This window comes from Temnothorax longispinosus, chromosome 1 (assembly GCF_030848805.1).
Source record: "Temnothorax longispinosus isolate EJ_2023e chromosome 1, Tlon_JGU_v1, whole genome shotgun sequence".
Lineage (NCBI taxonomy): Eukaryota > Metazoa > Arthropoda > Insecta > Hymenoptera > Formicidae > Temnothorax > Temnothorax longispinosus.
In genome coordinates, this window is record NC_092358.1 from 13,307,918 (window position 1) to 13,323,849 (window position 15,932).

A 15,932-nucleotide genomic window follows, 5' to 3' on the forward strand; every position below is an offset into this window, starting at 1 on the left:
TGGCCCCTTTCAAACCTTTCAACTTTTATCTGAAACACTTTTCCAATAAACCAAGCTGTCAATTGACACTTAACAAAGATTAACACAATAACATTTAAACGACACCCAACGATAAAGGGATCATGGCGACACTGATTAAATTGACATAGAACATTAAAGGTTAACACCCTGTTAACACCAAACCAACATCCAACGATGAGGATCAATCTCCAACCTACACTAAACATTGAAGCTTAATCCCCAACCTACACTTATCATTGAGAATAAACTCCCAATAAACACTCATCATTGAGGTTAAAACCCACAACTTACCTAAACCTTAATGGTCAACACTCAATCTACACCTAAATTTAAGTGTTGACACTTAACTTTGATGACAAACACTAAACTTACGCCCAAATTTGAGTGTTAACTCTTAAATTTGGGCGTAAGTTTAGTGTTAACACTCAAATTTGGGTATTAACCATCAAAGTTGAGTGTACTTTTTTATAAGGGTAATCATCAAAATTCCATCAGAATTGACTAATGTAGATTCATCCGTTATTAATTGCTTATGCAAGTTGTGAAAGAAAGAATTTGTCAGCATTTCTTTTGTCGAAGATTTGTATGCAGGTCTCATGGTTTTCATCAAGTTTAAAAAGTGATCAGATTCAATTGCTTCAAAAGGAACATTGCAGTCGCAAAGAACTTCATCAATGCCTCGTTAATCCTGACTTCATCTTTATTAGAAATTTTGTCGAAAAATGGCCGTATCTGTGTGTTCGATGTTTTGTTCTTTTTTTGCTTTTGCTTGAGCTTGAGCAGATTGGCTTATTGTCAGTCAATGGCTCGGCGACCTCGACAACTTCGACGACCTCGGCGTTTGATTCTGATTCAGAGTTTAATAATATTTCTGACACAACAACAATGCTGTCCGACTTTTCGTGGCAATTTTTTCTGAAACTATGAAAGTATTGCATTAAATTACTTTTTTTGAAATCATTTTTGACCAAATATCATTCTTTTTAATATAATTTTCTAGACTTACCTATGTATCTGTAACTTCACTTTTGATGTATTTTTTAACATATTTTCGCAAAGACAACAATAAACGCAACGTTTTTCCTTCATCTTGTATTTGTAAAAATTTTTTATCTTCCCAATTTATGGCAAAGCCTGCCGCCAAAACTTCGTTTCATGGCTTTATTTTAATTAGAGAGTAAGATATAACTGCGGAACTCCCTGATTTTAATAATAAATATCGTAAATAAAGATCTACGGAGATAACTAGATCTGGTCTGGTTGGTATCTATTGTACATAACGTTATGTAGAGAAGCGTCACTTGGAGTATCCCAGATAACAAAATGCCCACAAAGTGAGCTCACGACGCGTGCACGTCGTGCGGATAATTTGCACGGCGTGAACTCATGGTGCTAGACAGATGCGTCCTCAAATGATGCTCATATGACTCGCACGCGTGAGTGCCGTATGCATGCGGATCATATGAGAATCAATTGCTCTCATCTTATTGTACCCTACTTTTGTATATGTAATATGTACTATTGCAGTTAGAAAAACGTTAAATTAAAGAAGACCAAATATATATTTATTTATAAACATTTTTATTTTAATATTTGCACACACGTGAGTGCCGCATGCGTGCGGCTCATATGAGCATCAATTGCTCTCACATATATTATACATATATTATACATACATATATACGCTCTCTAGATATACGCTCTCATACATTTTATAAAGTTGAAACTCAATGAAATCATATCTCGATACGACAGCAATTGAAACTGACAAGTTTAAAGGACTCTGCACCAAACCACGGGAAAATGGATCTCAGTCAAATTGGCTAAAAATTTAGTATGATGTAGTTTATGACGTCCTGATGAAAAGTGACTATGAGCACAAAGTCCAAAAATGGACAGTTTTCGAGTTACAGAGCGTCAAACATCGGAGAAATGGTTTTATCGGCTCATGGTAATCCTTAATGTGTGCGGTCATGTTGGTGTGTGTATGTGTGTGTGTGTGTGTGTAGGTGTAAATAATATCACGCGCGCGCAAACACACACATACACACACGCACATTCAGTCAGTCACACACACACACACACACACACACACACACACACACACACACACACACACACACACACACACACACACACACACACACACACACACACACACACACACACACTCTCTCTCTCTCACACACACACACACACACACACACACACACACACACACACACACACAGGCACAAACCAGTACGACCGTACACAGGACTACCATGAGCCAATGAACCCATTTTCCTGATGTTTGACGCTCTGTAACTTGAAAACTCCATGTTTGGACTTTGTGCCCATGGTCACTTCACCAGGACGTCATAAACTATACATAATAAAACTACTAAATTTTCAACCAGCTTGATCGGAATACTATACTTTGACCATAGATTTACCTAAATAAATATAATTTAATTAAATATAATTTCTTGTAAAGATAGCATATATGTACAAAGAGAACGCGCAATGATTTTTTTCATTTAAATTAATTTTACATAAATTAAACTTATAACTTTTCTTAAATAATCCATACCAATATAAAGATCTGATTTTAACGTCAATATTTGTAAGATGGTATTTTGCATTTCTTCTCAGTTATATTTTCTATAATATTCGTGATCTATTCTTGTTCTTCTGAATCTTCCTCTTTTTCGTTCTTCGCGTCATGAAAAACATCTTTCTCCTCGTCTTCCGCGGTGCAAACCTCAGGTTCTCCCTTTGCCAGTTTGTCTACAAAAACAATTTATCAATTTAAAAATCTCTTCGAAATTATTTCGAAAACAAACATTTTCGTTCATTCTTCTTTCTTCATTACCTTTCTTTTTATTTTTTCGTTGTTCCTCGCACTGAACGGCATTCTTCATATGAGCGGGTGTTAAACAGTGCTCGTCGTATTCTATGCGAGACGGGAATTCTTTTAGACAAGGGAAGCAGCGGGGATGCAAAAAGGTTTTCAATTGTTGATGCTTTTCGCTCTTTCTAAGCGTAGACAAGGTTCCGTATAAATTCAGATCGCACATCGTACAATATTCTCTCACGTTAAAATCTACAGACACCTGCAATCAAAAGATCATAAATAGATACAAAGACTATTATTATATCAAATCTGTATGTGCATCCAACTCTTTTCTAGAAGACATGATTCTTACTTTCTTTCCGCGTCGTTTCGAGTTGTTCAAGCTAAGTTCACGCTGCTCCTCGGCAACTCGCAGCTCGTGTCTCATCATCAGATCGACCTTCAATTTGTACGACTCGTCCAACTTTTCCATCATCAGCTGATGCGCACGTCCACGTAGGTGAGTCGTATCCGTGCTGCTACTGAGCTTGTTCAGATCGGCTAAGGAACGCTCTTCCTCTTCAAGCACGCTTCTGGCCTTATCCAACCAAATCGAGAACGTCGGGAGTTCTTGTACTTTGTTAATTCATCTCTGGCACCAATGAGACGTTTCACTAATTTGTCAGTGCGATCTAACGTTTTGTCAAATCGAGTTCTAAGAGATCGACCGTTCTTCTCCAAAGTAGACACTTCGTCGCTGAATAACACATTGCTGCCCGTCAAGACGACCTGTCGAATCTGATCCAAGCAGGATAAAACGGATCGACTGTGCGATTCAAGATTTTTCTTTATTTCTTTCATGATAATTATCTGCTTTCTTAACTGCTCTACGTCTTTCTTGACGGTATCTTGATTCGGTAGCACGACTAAATATCTCCGACAAAATATCTTCGACAAAATAACTCGGGAAAAATATCTCACGTCGAAATATTTCTCCGACAAAATATTTTCGACAAAATATCTCACAAAATATAAAATATTGAGCTATCCACACATTTTATTTTAAGAATTATGAAAATATATATTGTTGCGCCCGTGCTGAGACACCCATTGCGCGCTGAACTTCACTCACGAGAAGCCTGAACTTCGCTCCGCGGAAGCTTCAAGTCGAAGCGCGTCCCTTGACAACGGGACTTATAATTTATTGATTTATCTCCGCCTGTCAGATTTATCTGAGGACTCGAACCGTTCGGACCTGTTCTCCAGACTTTTTTATGTATAATCGTTCTGAACCTGAATAAATTCGTGATCCTCTTTTTTTAAAAGAGTGCTTCTTTCTTTCGCGAATCCGGGAGTGCGCGGCGCGAACGCTAGTGCAAGAAATAGCGAAGCGCAGCGCAACATTTTGGGGGCTCGTCCGGGATACGACGAAATAGCTACGGCGGTTTCCTCGAGAGGAAGGATTCGAGCGGACACGCCTCGGGAGGACGCTCCGGAGACGACGGCAGAGACAGCGGCCCTGCAAACGATAATGCAGGAGATCCACCAGATTGGAAAGGAGCAGAAGGAGCTTGCAGCGGTGCTTCGACAGCGGGATGAGGATTCGCAGCGGCCTCAAACTGCACAGCTAAGTCTTACCAATAATAGACTTTCCGTGAATTCGGAGTTGAGAAACGTATCCGTGAGGGAAGGGGACGCACGGATAGAGCTCGGTTATAAATTAAAGCTCGATACGTACGACGGGAGTGTGCTTCTTCGAAAATTGTTGGCTCAATTTAATTTAATGGCACGGGCAAGTAATTGGAGCGAGTCTGCGAAGACCGTGGTTTTAGCCTTCTTTGAGAGATAGTTTTTTTTTTATATCTGGAGCCTGGAGGATTATAGTTATATTTAATTATTTATAGTTTACTTTTTAGTGAGAAAAGATACTTCTTTTCTGTGTGCTCTTTCAGTTTCAATACTGTTGGAAGAGGGAACTTAAAGGATTGCTTCCGCGTGCGGTGAAGGTGCCGAGTGACATCAGGCGAAATTGTACAAAAAGGAAAAAAAAACTAAAGAAGACTGGAATCCTAGGAACCGTTCGCTTATTCAGCTGCCCTTCCGGATTGTCGGGACGACAATCTAGAAGAGGGAGGGCAGTGTTGCGCCCGTGCTGAGACACCCGTTGCGCGCTGAACTTCACTCACGAGAAGCCTGAACTTCGCTCCGCGGAAGCTTCAAGTCGAAGCGCGTCCCTTGACAACGGGAGTTATAATTTATTAATTTATCTCCGCCTATCAGATTTATCTGAGGACTCGAACCGTTCGGACCTGTTCTCCAGACCTTTTTATGTATAATCGTTCTGAACCTAAATAAATCCGAGATCCTCTTTTTTTAAGAGTGCTTCTTTTTTTCGCGAATCCGGGAGTGCGCAGCGCGAACACGAGTGCTTAAGAAATAGCAAAGCGCAGCGCAACAATATTATAATTCCCTGCATCAATATTCTTACCATTGATTGTAGGGATATTGTGTCACGCTCGGTTGCACGTAGTCTTGTAGTGGATTGTATTCCATCGTGTATCGGCGTCGCACTGCGAAGTCTTATTGTGATATGTTCTGGCTGTTTATTAGTAAGCATTCGATCGTGTGTTAGAGCAGTTCGGCTGTAATTATGCCTCTGAAATTTGTAACAAGTCAAAAGGGAAGTTCTCTTCTCGTACAAAATGGTTTTGTGTATTCCATCGTTCGTGAAACTACATCGAAAGTTTCGTGGCGTTGCGTAGAATATAAAAACTGTAATTGCCGTGGGCGAATTCATACGAGCTCAAAGACACGGTCCGGTACGTGACATTTTATTGTGTGTTTTGTGCTGTTTGTAGTGGTATTATGATTGCAAAAGCTATTTTGATATATTATAGGAAAAATATTAGATGAAACGGAGCATAATCATGCCGCTGAGGCGGCAAAAGTAGAAACGCGAAAAACTATCGAAAAAATGAAGAAACGAGCTATACAGTCGGATGAGAGCATAAGTGCCGTCGTTGCTGCTGTTACTTCGAATGTGTCTGTCGGTGCGGCTGCCGAACTCCCGTCTACTTCTGCCCTTGCTCGGACGGTACAGCGATCTCGAGCAAAAATTAGTCCTCAGTTGCCAAATCCCGATTCACGCGAAAGCCTGATATTACCAGATATTTTTACGCAAACTTTGAGGGGTGACAAATTCTTGCTGCACGATAACGGTGGCAAAGATCGATGCCTAATTTTTAGTACTGCGGAAAACTTGAAGATTCTGGCTCGTTGTAGGTTGTGGTTGGGTGATGGAACCTTTAAAAGTAAAAGTGTTCCTACTGTATTTGCCCAATTGTACACCATTCATGGCTTTCTGTCGGGCAAAATTTATCCGCTTGTGTACGTCCTGGCTCCTAATAAGCATGAGAGCACGTATGCTACAGTAATATCGTTTTTGAAAAGCGTTGAATCCCGCTTGAAGCCAACCCGGCTTATGATCGATTTCGAATCGAGCTTCGCATCGGCTTTTGTTAAATGCTTCCCGGACGCTGAGATAAGTGGTTGTCATTTTCATTTCGGGCAATGTATCTGAAGGAAAGTACAATCGGTTGCAGGTGCGTTACGGGCAAGACAGCAATTTCGTCTTGAGTATCAAAATGTTGGTCGCGTTGGCTTTCGTGCCGGTAGACGATGTTATTAATGCTTTTGAGACTCTCACGCAATCAGAGTATTTTTCTGAGGATAATGAGTCTGTTGAAAACGTTCTTGGGTATTTCGAGACCACTTGGATTGGGTCGTTGGATCGTCGTAAAAGGCGCCGTTCCCCTTGCTTTTCTATCTATATGTGGAATTGTTACGATGCGGTTGTAAATGATTTACCTAGAACGAATAATGCGGTAGAGGGCTGGCATCGAGCCTTCAACGAACGTGTGCGTATTAGTCATGCATCGATCAGCAAGTTTATTAATGTATTGAAAAGCGAGCAAAGTACTATCGAGTTGTTAATCGCGCAAAGTCGCGCCGGTCGTAACGTACAAAATAAGAAGCGAAAAAAATATGCTGACTATGATGAGCGCTTAAAAAATGTTGTGCTTGGTTATATTGGTGCCAACATTTTGGAATATCTGTGTGGAGTTGCCAACAATATTACTTTGTAATTTTGATGACGGTATTCGTGTGAGCCAATGGAGTCGTTGTTATATCGATTGCTTGTATTTATGTTGTAATAAACGCCAATTTTGCAATAAACGCCATATGTTCAGCGGTATTGTTGATATTTGTGAAAATATATGTCGGCGAGATATTTAGTCGCGAGATATTTAGTCGCGAGATACTTTGTCGGTGAGACATTTTGTCCGAGATATTTTGTCGGATATATTTTGACCGAGTTCACTTGTTACGCAGCCCTTGATTCGCCAGCTTGTCCTCAATTTCAGAGATCCACTGCAGAAGCTTAGAGAGCGTCTCGTCACAGAGCTTGTACTTTTCCTCCACCGCTTGCTTAACTCAGTCCGCGATGTCGGCCCGCTCGGCGTCGCAGAGCTCCCGCTGGATCGTCTCGAGCAGCGACACCCGATGACCCTTCTTGTTCACCCCGCATGGACCTAACAGCCGATCGGCCAGCGATAATACCGACGTGAGCGGCCACCTCGATCGACACGCTCGTCCTGCCATCGTTCGACGTCATTATTCTACCGTTCCTAACGTCGAGGTCCTGAGCCGGATCGCCTTGTGTGAACGCTTGAGCAGGGCACCACCGGCGCCGACGGGTGGAACGGCCCCCGGGCTGGAGGTCTCGCCATTAGAAAAATACGCGGTCTGCTCCGCGCTGTAACTTCGCTTCGAGGTCTCGCTTGAGAAAGTCGGTGGACTCACGCCGCGGGAACAGACTTTATATATTATTTAAGCACTCGGATACAGAGCACGCAGAGCACGCAAAATGTTACCGCGAGGACGTTCGGATCACGAAGGACGACAAATGACAATTCACCCGCTGCTACCGAGCGAGTTACGTAGGCGAGCGAACAATGAAAGCACGCGGGTCGCTTAGGCGTGAGGCGTGAGATGCGCATGAATCGCGCGTGAGCGGCCGGACCACTGAGGACAAGTTCGGGTGGAGATCGAGCTTGGATGAATAAATTAACACATTTCACGATCTCATTATTGTATATAGACCCACACAATTTGCATAATTAAATAATGTAATAAAAATAATAAAATAATATAATAAAATAACAATTACATTAAAATTGCTATTTTAATCGCTATGCGGGCATTTTGTTATTAAATATTATAATATAATAAATCGCGCGTGGATATTATAAATTATAATATATATACCTATCCAAATAACAATTCGTGCGGGGTCATGTTACCTTCACGGCGTGATTATCACACCATGCATGCACGAACGCATCATGCTCGCTTCACGAAGTGATTTTGAATTTACGTACCCGAATTTATATACGTATTTGTAACGTTTTTGCCATTTTATTTTATATTTAAATATTATTTTTATATGTAGTGCGATCTTTTACGATCAATATTATAATTCATCATCAATTATATATTAATCGTAAAAGTCATTGCACTCTATGTCATCATGTGTGTGTTCACTATGCCATCACGTGTGTGTAATCACTATGCCATCACGTGTGCGTAATCACTGTACCATCACACGTGTAATCACACGTGATGGCATAGTGCGACCTTCTATACGCGCACGTATGCCAAAATCACTTCGTGAAGCGAGCGATGCGTTCGTGCATGCACGGTGTGATAATTACGCACGAATTGTTATCTGGGATAATACATATAAAACTAACAAAACGTATTATACTGTAGAATACCATGTATAATACATTGTATAATATCTCACGTATAATACGTGCCCAATCCTGGTTTAAATAATCCAATCTATTATAAGATAAGATACTGAAATTATTATTTTATCAATTTCTTTAAATAGCGCTTGAGAAATCCATGCGTGCATGCGTGCGTGTGTACACGCGCGTACGTATGCGTGTGGGTATGTGTACTCTTTGCTGAAAATTATTTATTTTATTAGAAATAATGAAAAGTTAAATAATCTTTTTATGTTAATACGTTTTTGGTAATTAAATGTGTAATTAAATTTAAATTCAGATTTCAGAATTTATCTCATGCAAACAAAATGTGACATGCATTCTTCAAGCCACTCCTGTATTCATACTTCACTTGATTATGTATATCAAAATATATACATATGGACTACAAACTACAAAGGTAAATCATTTATTATATAATCTTCGTTATTACTAGCACGGTAGCCAGTTTGACGGAGCCCTAGGTTTGATCTTGGACTCCTGGAGAAAGGAACAATTATCTTTAAAGGTTTCATAGTATCTTAACTTTTATGAGAATAGAGTCTTAGTCCACTGCCTAACCTTCCTGGAGGTTAATAAGCTGTATATATTTCCGTTTAGGCCGAAATTAGATCATTATTTTGCTTTTTAATCCGATTTAATCCATTTCCGACATCAATCTTTTATGAAATTTATGTTTCGTGTGTAAAATTTTTGTATTGTCCCAATAAAGGTTATGATTGAGTTCTAATACCGGCCTAAATCCAAACAAAGACAAAATTGTTAGATGTGTCAAAGGAATACATTGCACAAACCTTATGGGATTTGGCCCTCGGTGAAATTCGCTAAAACTTTAGTATGTACTCAGATAACAAAATGCCCGCAAAGTGAGCTCACGACGCGTGCACATCGTGTGGATAATTTGCACGGCGTAAACTCATGGTGGTAGACAGATGCGTCCTCAAATGATGCTCATATAACGCGCACGCGTGAGTGCCGCATGCATGCGGGTCATATGAGCATCAATTGCTCTCACTTTGTACCCTACTTTTGTATATGTAATATGTACTATTGCAGTTATAAAAACGTTAAATTAAAGAAGACCAAATATATATTTATTTATAAACATTTTTATTTTAAAATTTGCACATACGTGAGTGCCGCATGCGTGCGGCTCATATGAGCATCAATTGCTCTCACATATATCATATATATATTATACATACATATATACGCTCTCTAGATATACGCTCTCATACATTTTATAAAGTTGAAACTCAAGGAAATCATATCTCGATACGACAGCAATTGAAACTGACAAGTTTAAAGGACTCTGCACCAAACCACGGGAAAATGGATCCCGGTCAAATTGGCTAAAAATTTAGTATGATGTAGTTTATGACGTCCTGATAAAAAGTGACTATGAGCACAAAGTCCAAAAATGGACAGTTTTCGAGTTACAGAGCGTCAAACATCGGAAAAATGGGTTCATCGGCTCATGGTAGTCCTTAATGTGTGCGGTCATGTTGGTGTGTGTGTGTGTGTGTGTGTGTGTGTGTGTGTGTGTGTGTGTGTGTGTGTGTGTGTGTGAGAGAGTGTGTGTAGGTGTAAATAATATCACGCGCGCGCGCACACACACACACATACACACACGCACACTCAGTCAGTCACACACATACACACACATTTACTCACATTCACTCACTCATTCACTCACTCACTCATTTACTCATTCATACACACCACATACACACACACACACATACACACACACACACACACAGGCACAAACCAGTACGACCGTACACAGGACTACCATGAGCCAATGAACCCATTTTTCTGATGTTTGACGCTCTGTAACTCAAAAACTCCATGTTTGGACTTTGTGCCCATGGTCACTTCACCAGGACGTCATAAACTATACATAATAAAACTACTAAATTTTCAACCAATTTGATCGGGATACTATACTTTGACCATAGATTTACCTAAATAAATATAATTTAATTAAATATAATTTCTTGTAAAGATAGCATACATGTACAAAGAGAACGTGCAATGTTTTTTTTTTCATATAAATTAATTTTACATAAATTAAACTTATATAATTTTTTTTAAATAATCCATACCAATAAAGACCTGATTTAAACGTCAATATTTGTAAGATGGTATTTTGAATTTCTCCCTAGTTATATTTTCTATAATCCGTGATGTATTCTTGTTCTTCTGAATCCTCCTTTTTTTCGTTCTTCGCGTCATGACAAACATCTTTCTCCTCGTCTTCCGCGGTGCGAACCTCAGCTTCTTCCTTTGCCAGTTTGTCTACAAAAACAATTCATCAATTTAAAAATCTCTTCGAAATTATTTCGAAAACAAACATTTTCTGTCATTCTTCTTTCTTCATTACCTTTCTTTTTATTTTTTCGTTGTTCCTTGCACTGAACGGCATTCTTCATATGAGCGGGTGTTAAACAGTGCTCGTCGTATTCTATGCAAGACGGGAATTCTTTTAGACAAGGAAAGCAGCGGGGATGCAAAAAGGTTTTCAATTGTTGATGCTTTTCGCTCTTTCTATGCGTAGACAAGGTCCCGTAAAAATTCAGCTCGCACATCGTACAATATTCTCTCACGTTGAAATCTACAGACACCTGCAATCAAAAGATCATAAATAGATACAAATACTATTACTATATCAAATATGTATGTGCGTCCAACTCTTTTCTAGAAGACATGATTCCTACTTTCTTTCCGCATCGTTTCGAGTTGTTCAAGCTAAGTTCACGCTGCTCCTCGGCAACTCGCAGCTCGTGTCTCATCATCAGATCGACCTTCAATTTGTACGACTCGTCCAACTTTTCCATCATCAGCTGATGCGCACGTCCACGTAGATGAGTCGTATCCGTGCTGCTACTGAGCTTGTTCAGATCGGATAAAGAACGCTCCTCCTCTTCAAGCACGCTTCTGGCCTTATTCAACCAAATCGAGAACGTCGTGAGTTCATTCTTGAACTTTGTTAATTCATCTCTGGCACCAATGAGACGTTTCACTAATTTGTCAGTGCGATCTAACGCTTTGTAAAATCGAGTTCTAAGAGATCGACCGTTCTTCTCCAAAGTAGACACTTCGTCGCTGAATAACACATTGCTGCCCGTCAAGACGACCTGTCGAATTTGATCCAAGCAGGATAAAACGGATCGACTGTGCGATTCAAAATCTTCCTTTATTTCTTTCATGATAATTATCTATTTTCTTAACTGCTCTACGTCTTCCTTGACGGTATCCTGATTCGCCAGCTTGTCCTCAATTTCGGAGATCCACTGCAGAAGCTTAGAGAGCGTCTCGTCACAGAGCTTGTACTTTTCCTCCACCGCTTGCTTAACTCAGTCCGCGATGTCGGCCCGCTCGGCGTCGCAGAGCTCCCGCTGGATCGCCTCGAGCAGCGACACCAAATGACCCTCCCGTTCACCCCGCATGGACCTAACAGCCGATCGGCCAGCGATAATACCGTCGCGAGCGGCCTCCTCGATCGACACGCTCGTCCTGCCATCACTCGAAGTCAGTCGAAGTCACTATTCTACCGTTCCTAACGTCGAGGTCTTGAGCCGGATCGCCCGTGCGAACGCTTGAGCAGGGCACCACCGGCGCCGACGGGTGGAACGGCCCCCGGGCTGGAGGTCTCGCCATTAGGACAATACGCGGCCTGCTCCGCGCTGTAACTTCGCTTTGAGGTCTCGCTTGAGAAAGTCGTCTCGGTGGACTCACGCCGCGGGAACAGACTTTATATATTATTTAAGCACTCGGATACAGAGCACGCGGAGCACGCGAAATGTTACCGCGAGGACGTTCGGATCACGAAGGACGACAAATGACAATCCAGCCGCTGCTGCCGAGCGAGTCACGTAGGCGGGCGAACAATAAAAGCACGCGGGGTCGCTTAGGCGTGAGGCGTGAGATGCGCATGGATCGCGCGTGAGCGACCGGACCACTGAGGACAAGTTCGGGTGGAGATCGAGCTTGGATGAATAAATTAACACATTTCACGATCTCATTATATATAGATCCACACAATTTGCATAATTAAATAAGATAATAAAAATAATAAAATGATATAACATAATAACAATTACATTAAATTAATCGCTATGCGGGCATTTTGTTATTAAATATTATAATATAATAAATTGCGCGCGGATATTATAAATTATAATATATATACCTATCCAAATAACAATTCGTGCGGGGTCATGTTACCTTCACGGCGTGATTCTCACACCGTGCATGCACGAACGCATCATGCTCGCTTCACAAAGTGATTTGGGCATACGTACCCGAATTTATACGTATTTGTAACGTTTTTGCCATTTTATCTGATTGTTACGTTCTGTCGTCCGTTTTTGGGTCAAAACATTTAAGTTATTTACCCGGGATTTGGACCAAGTTGTGTGATTAATCAAGCCCGAGAAGATAGCGAATTTTATAAGTTTTATAACGAGGATCAGACTTTTTAATTATTTCAAAATTAGGGAAATCAACCGTAAAATCCAAAGGAATTAATTTGTATGGAGTTAAGGGTTTTTTAATTTGAATTTTGGTTTCAACTTCCTTTAATTTTAAAAATAATGGAAAGGGGTCGTGATCAAATAGAATAGCTTGTTTAATAAGATATTTTAATTTTTTGATTTGGAATCTTTTGCCCCCTTTTCTGGGCATTCAGGAATCCTGTTGCCACGCTTTTGGCAGCGACAAGAATAATAGGAAATCTCCTGTTGCCACGCTTTTGGCAGCGACAAGAATAATAGGAAATCTCCTGTTGCCACGCAGTTTGGCAGCGACAGTTAGGAGTGATAAAATTAAAAAGATTTTGGATATGAAATTAGTTTCAAAATTAAAATTACCTTTATTCCGGAAAACTCGATTACAAATGTTAAATACGGTTTTAAAGTTCTTACTACGAGTTTAGATTTTGACAATAGAGTATCGACTACTCAAAACTCCGGACTTCGAATAACTACTGAATTAATCCTTCACTCTTATTTATACTTAAATGGCGAGAACCTCCCCGCCTGAGCTTCCCACCATTTCATTGTCTTATCCTAAGGGAGGAGGAAGGTCTTATCACCAAGTGTAACTCGATTCCCTGCGAACCACGGCCAGAGAACTGTCTCCATGAGAAATCGGATAATTAATCAATATCGATTAGCATTCTTGGCTATTTAAAGATTTTAATATCAATTAGCACTCTTGGTTATTAAAAGACTAAAATTTTGTTCGCACGTAACACCTTCCCCCTTAAGTCATACGTGGTACGTTTGTTACCGCGTATGAACTATTAATAAAAGGAGAAAAATTTTTAAAATTTTATAAATGTATTTAATATGAAGAAATTCGTATAATATTGTGTAAAATATATGTATAATAATAATAATAACGTATAATAATGTATAAAATATGTGTAATAATATTTAAATGTGTATAATAATAACATATATAACATATAATAATGTGTACATAATATTTAAAATTGAATATTAAGTAATATTTTCAAAAATAATATTGAATTTAACGAAATAATATGATATAATATAATGTAATATAGTATTTGGGATAATTTATAATATCTATATTAAAATCTATATCAATATCGTATACTATTTTTTTTTTTTTTTTTTTTTTTAATATCTTTTAATTACCTTAATTTCGAAATTTTTTTGTTGAAATTCTATAATTTCAAACTCTACTCTATTCCTGACGTATTCCTCGAGACAGTCTCGGCACTGGTGAGACGGCCTTAACCACATTAATTCTTGATTACAAAAGTAACAATTAATTTTTGTATCGATGTCAATTCCGTGTAAGGGTGAGCATATCGAATGCCATCCGGTCACTTCCTCAAAATTTCCAGGTTGGAATTCTCGATCGTAGCATTCCTCGCATATTCTCCTTCTCGGATCACTCCGCTCAACGTAAAGGATCTCGCCGTTATTTTCTGTGCTTAAGCACATGCATCTCATGTATATGTTATATGGTTCTTTCCTTCCTTCACTGTAGCCTGCGTAGTCTGCTGGTAGGACTCCGTCGATCGGTCCATAGTACTCATTCTTCTCTTTCTCGCTTCTGTTGTCCGTCGGTCCTTTCATTTTCTATTATTTGTTTAAACTATTATTAATTATTTGACTCTAAAGAAAATTTACTTAAAAGAAAATTATTTACCACTGTTATTTATTTTCCTTAATTCCCTTTTTTGATTTTAATTATAATTTCAATCTCGTTGAGCTTGCACTGAGTCTGAATTTGAACTGACTTACATTTACGGGCTGTCTCTCGGCTAGCCCTCTTATCTGTAGCGTAAACCGAAACTTGATCTTAAGAATTTAGAGTTTATTTTGTGTTTATAATCGCGGATATAGGCTTTGAGTTTCATTGTGGATAACTGTTTCATTTTTAATTTCTTTAATTTTAGTCTCGGGAGCAGAGCAAATAATTTTATTTATATGTTGTTGTGAATGTAATGTATTTGTTTCTAAATTTTCATTTTCTGTTATTATGTGTGTTAATGTTGCTTCTGGTAACTCTTGCTTCGGAGATATTTGATCCTTTTCTTTTAGTGTTGTTCCTCTTGCTAAATGTAACAGCAAATTCGTTACTGAGTCCCATAGCGCTCCAATTAAATATATTGACCATCCATAAATAGTATGAAGAGCATAGCCATGTATAATGGTATCCATGATTAATTTTATTGTTCGTATGCAGAAGTATAATCCAATTACTCCTGCACTTGCATTCCCGATGGATAAAAATGTTCCCCAAATTTTCTTCCAAGCGTTTTCCGTAATTTTTTCCAATGAATTTTCATCCAAAAGGTGAGAAAGCGATATTCCTTGAGCTTGTACTGGTTCTCCCTTTACGCCACGCGCCATTGTGTTTAAAATTCCATTTCTTTCTGCTGGAAACATTATTTGGTCCCTTAAATTTTCTAGTTCATTATTTGTATAAATTCCGCTTGCTGCCAGGGGTCCAGGATCATTATATTGCCACGTAGGTTTATTGTTCGGTTTCATTATCGTTGGTGGTTTGCTGAATTCTAGAATTGGTGTTATTCGATACCATCCGTCATTTAAAAGGTACATTGTTGGAATTATACGGCTACAAGTAGTTTGTGTTCCTGTTTTGAACAAAATGTGAGTTCTTGGCGCTAGAAAATAGCTTTCGTTTCCTTTAAGTACTGGTAATTGCTGATAACATTCTTGCGTATGTCGGTACTTTAT

The 15,932-nt window shown here is 39.3% G+C and overlaps 2 protein-coding genes across 3 annotated transcripts in view; one reads left to right on the plus strand and one right to left on the minus strand.

Annotated features, from left to right (window-relative positions):
* Positions 1-15,932, plus strand: part of LOC139809977 (odorant receptor 13a-like) — a 602,938-nt gene that overhangs the window by 43,376 nt on the left and 543,630 nt on the right. For both annotated transcript variants that reach the window (XM_071773316.1, XM_071773309.1), the window contains exon 2: positions 8,969-9,088. In XM_071773316.1, the coding sequence (XP_071629417.1) occupies positions 8,969-9,088 (120 nt within the window). The remainder of the gene's footprint in view (positions 1-8,968; positions 9,089-15,932) is intronic.
* Positions 10,853-12,036, minus strand: LOC139813266 (uncharacterized). Its single transcript, XM_071778659.1, has 3 exons — positions 11,409-12,036; positions 11,075-11,315; positions 10,853-10,989 (listed from the first exon to the last, which is right to left on the minus strand). Exons 1-3 carry the CDS (start codon positions 11,898-11,900, stop codon positions 10,853-10,855), a joined length of 870 nt encoding a protein of 289 aa, XP_071634760.1. The 5' UTR covers positions 11,901-12,036.

What these genes read in the sequence shown, in the direction of transcription:
- LOC139813266 (XM_071778659.1), bottom strand. Translation starts at nt 11,900, where the DNA reads ATGAAAGAAATAAAGGAAGATTTTGAATCGCACAGTCGATCCGTTTTA. An exon ending in CGAAACGATGCGGAAAGAAA is followed by an intron (nt 11,316 to 11,408) that starts GTAGGAATCATG and finishes TTTTGATTGCAG; the next exon opens with GTGTCTGTAGATTTCAACGT. An exon ending in ACGAAAAAATAAAAAGAAAG is followed by an intron (nt 10,990 to 11,074) that starts GTAATGAAGAAA and finishes TTGTTTTTGTAG; the next exon opens with ACAAACTGGCAAAGGAAGAA.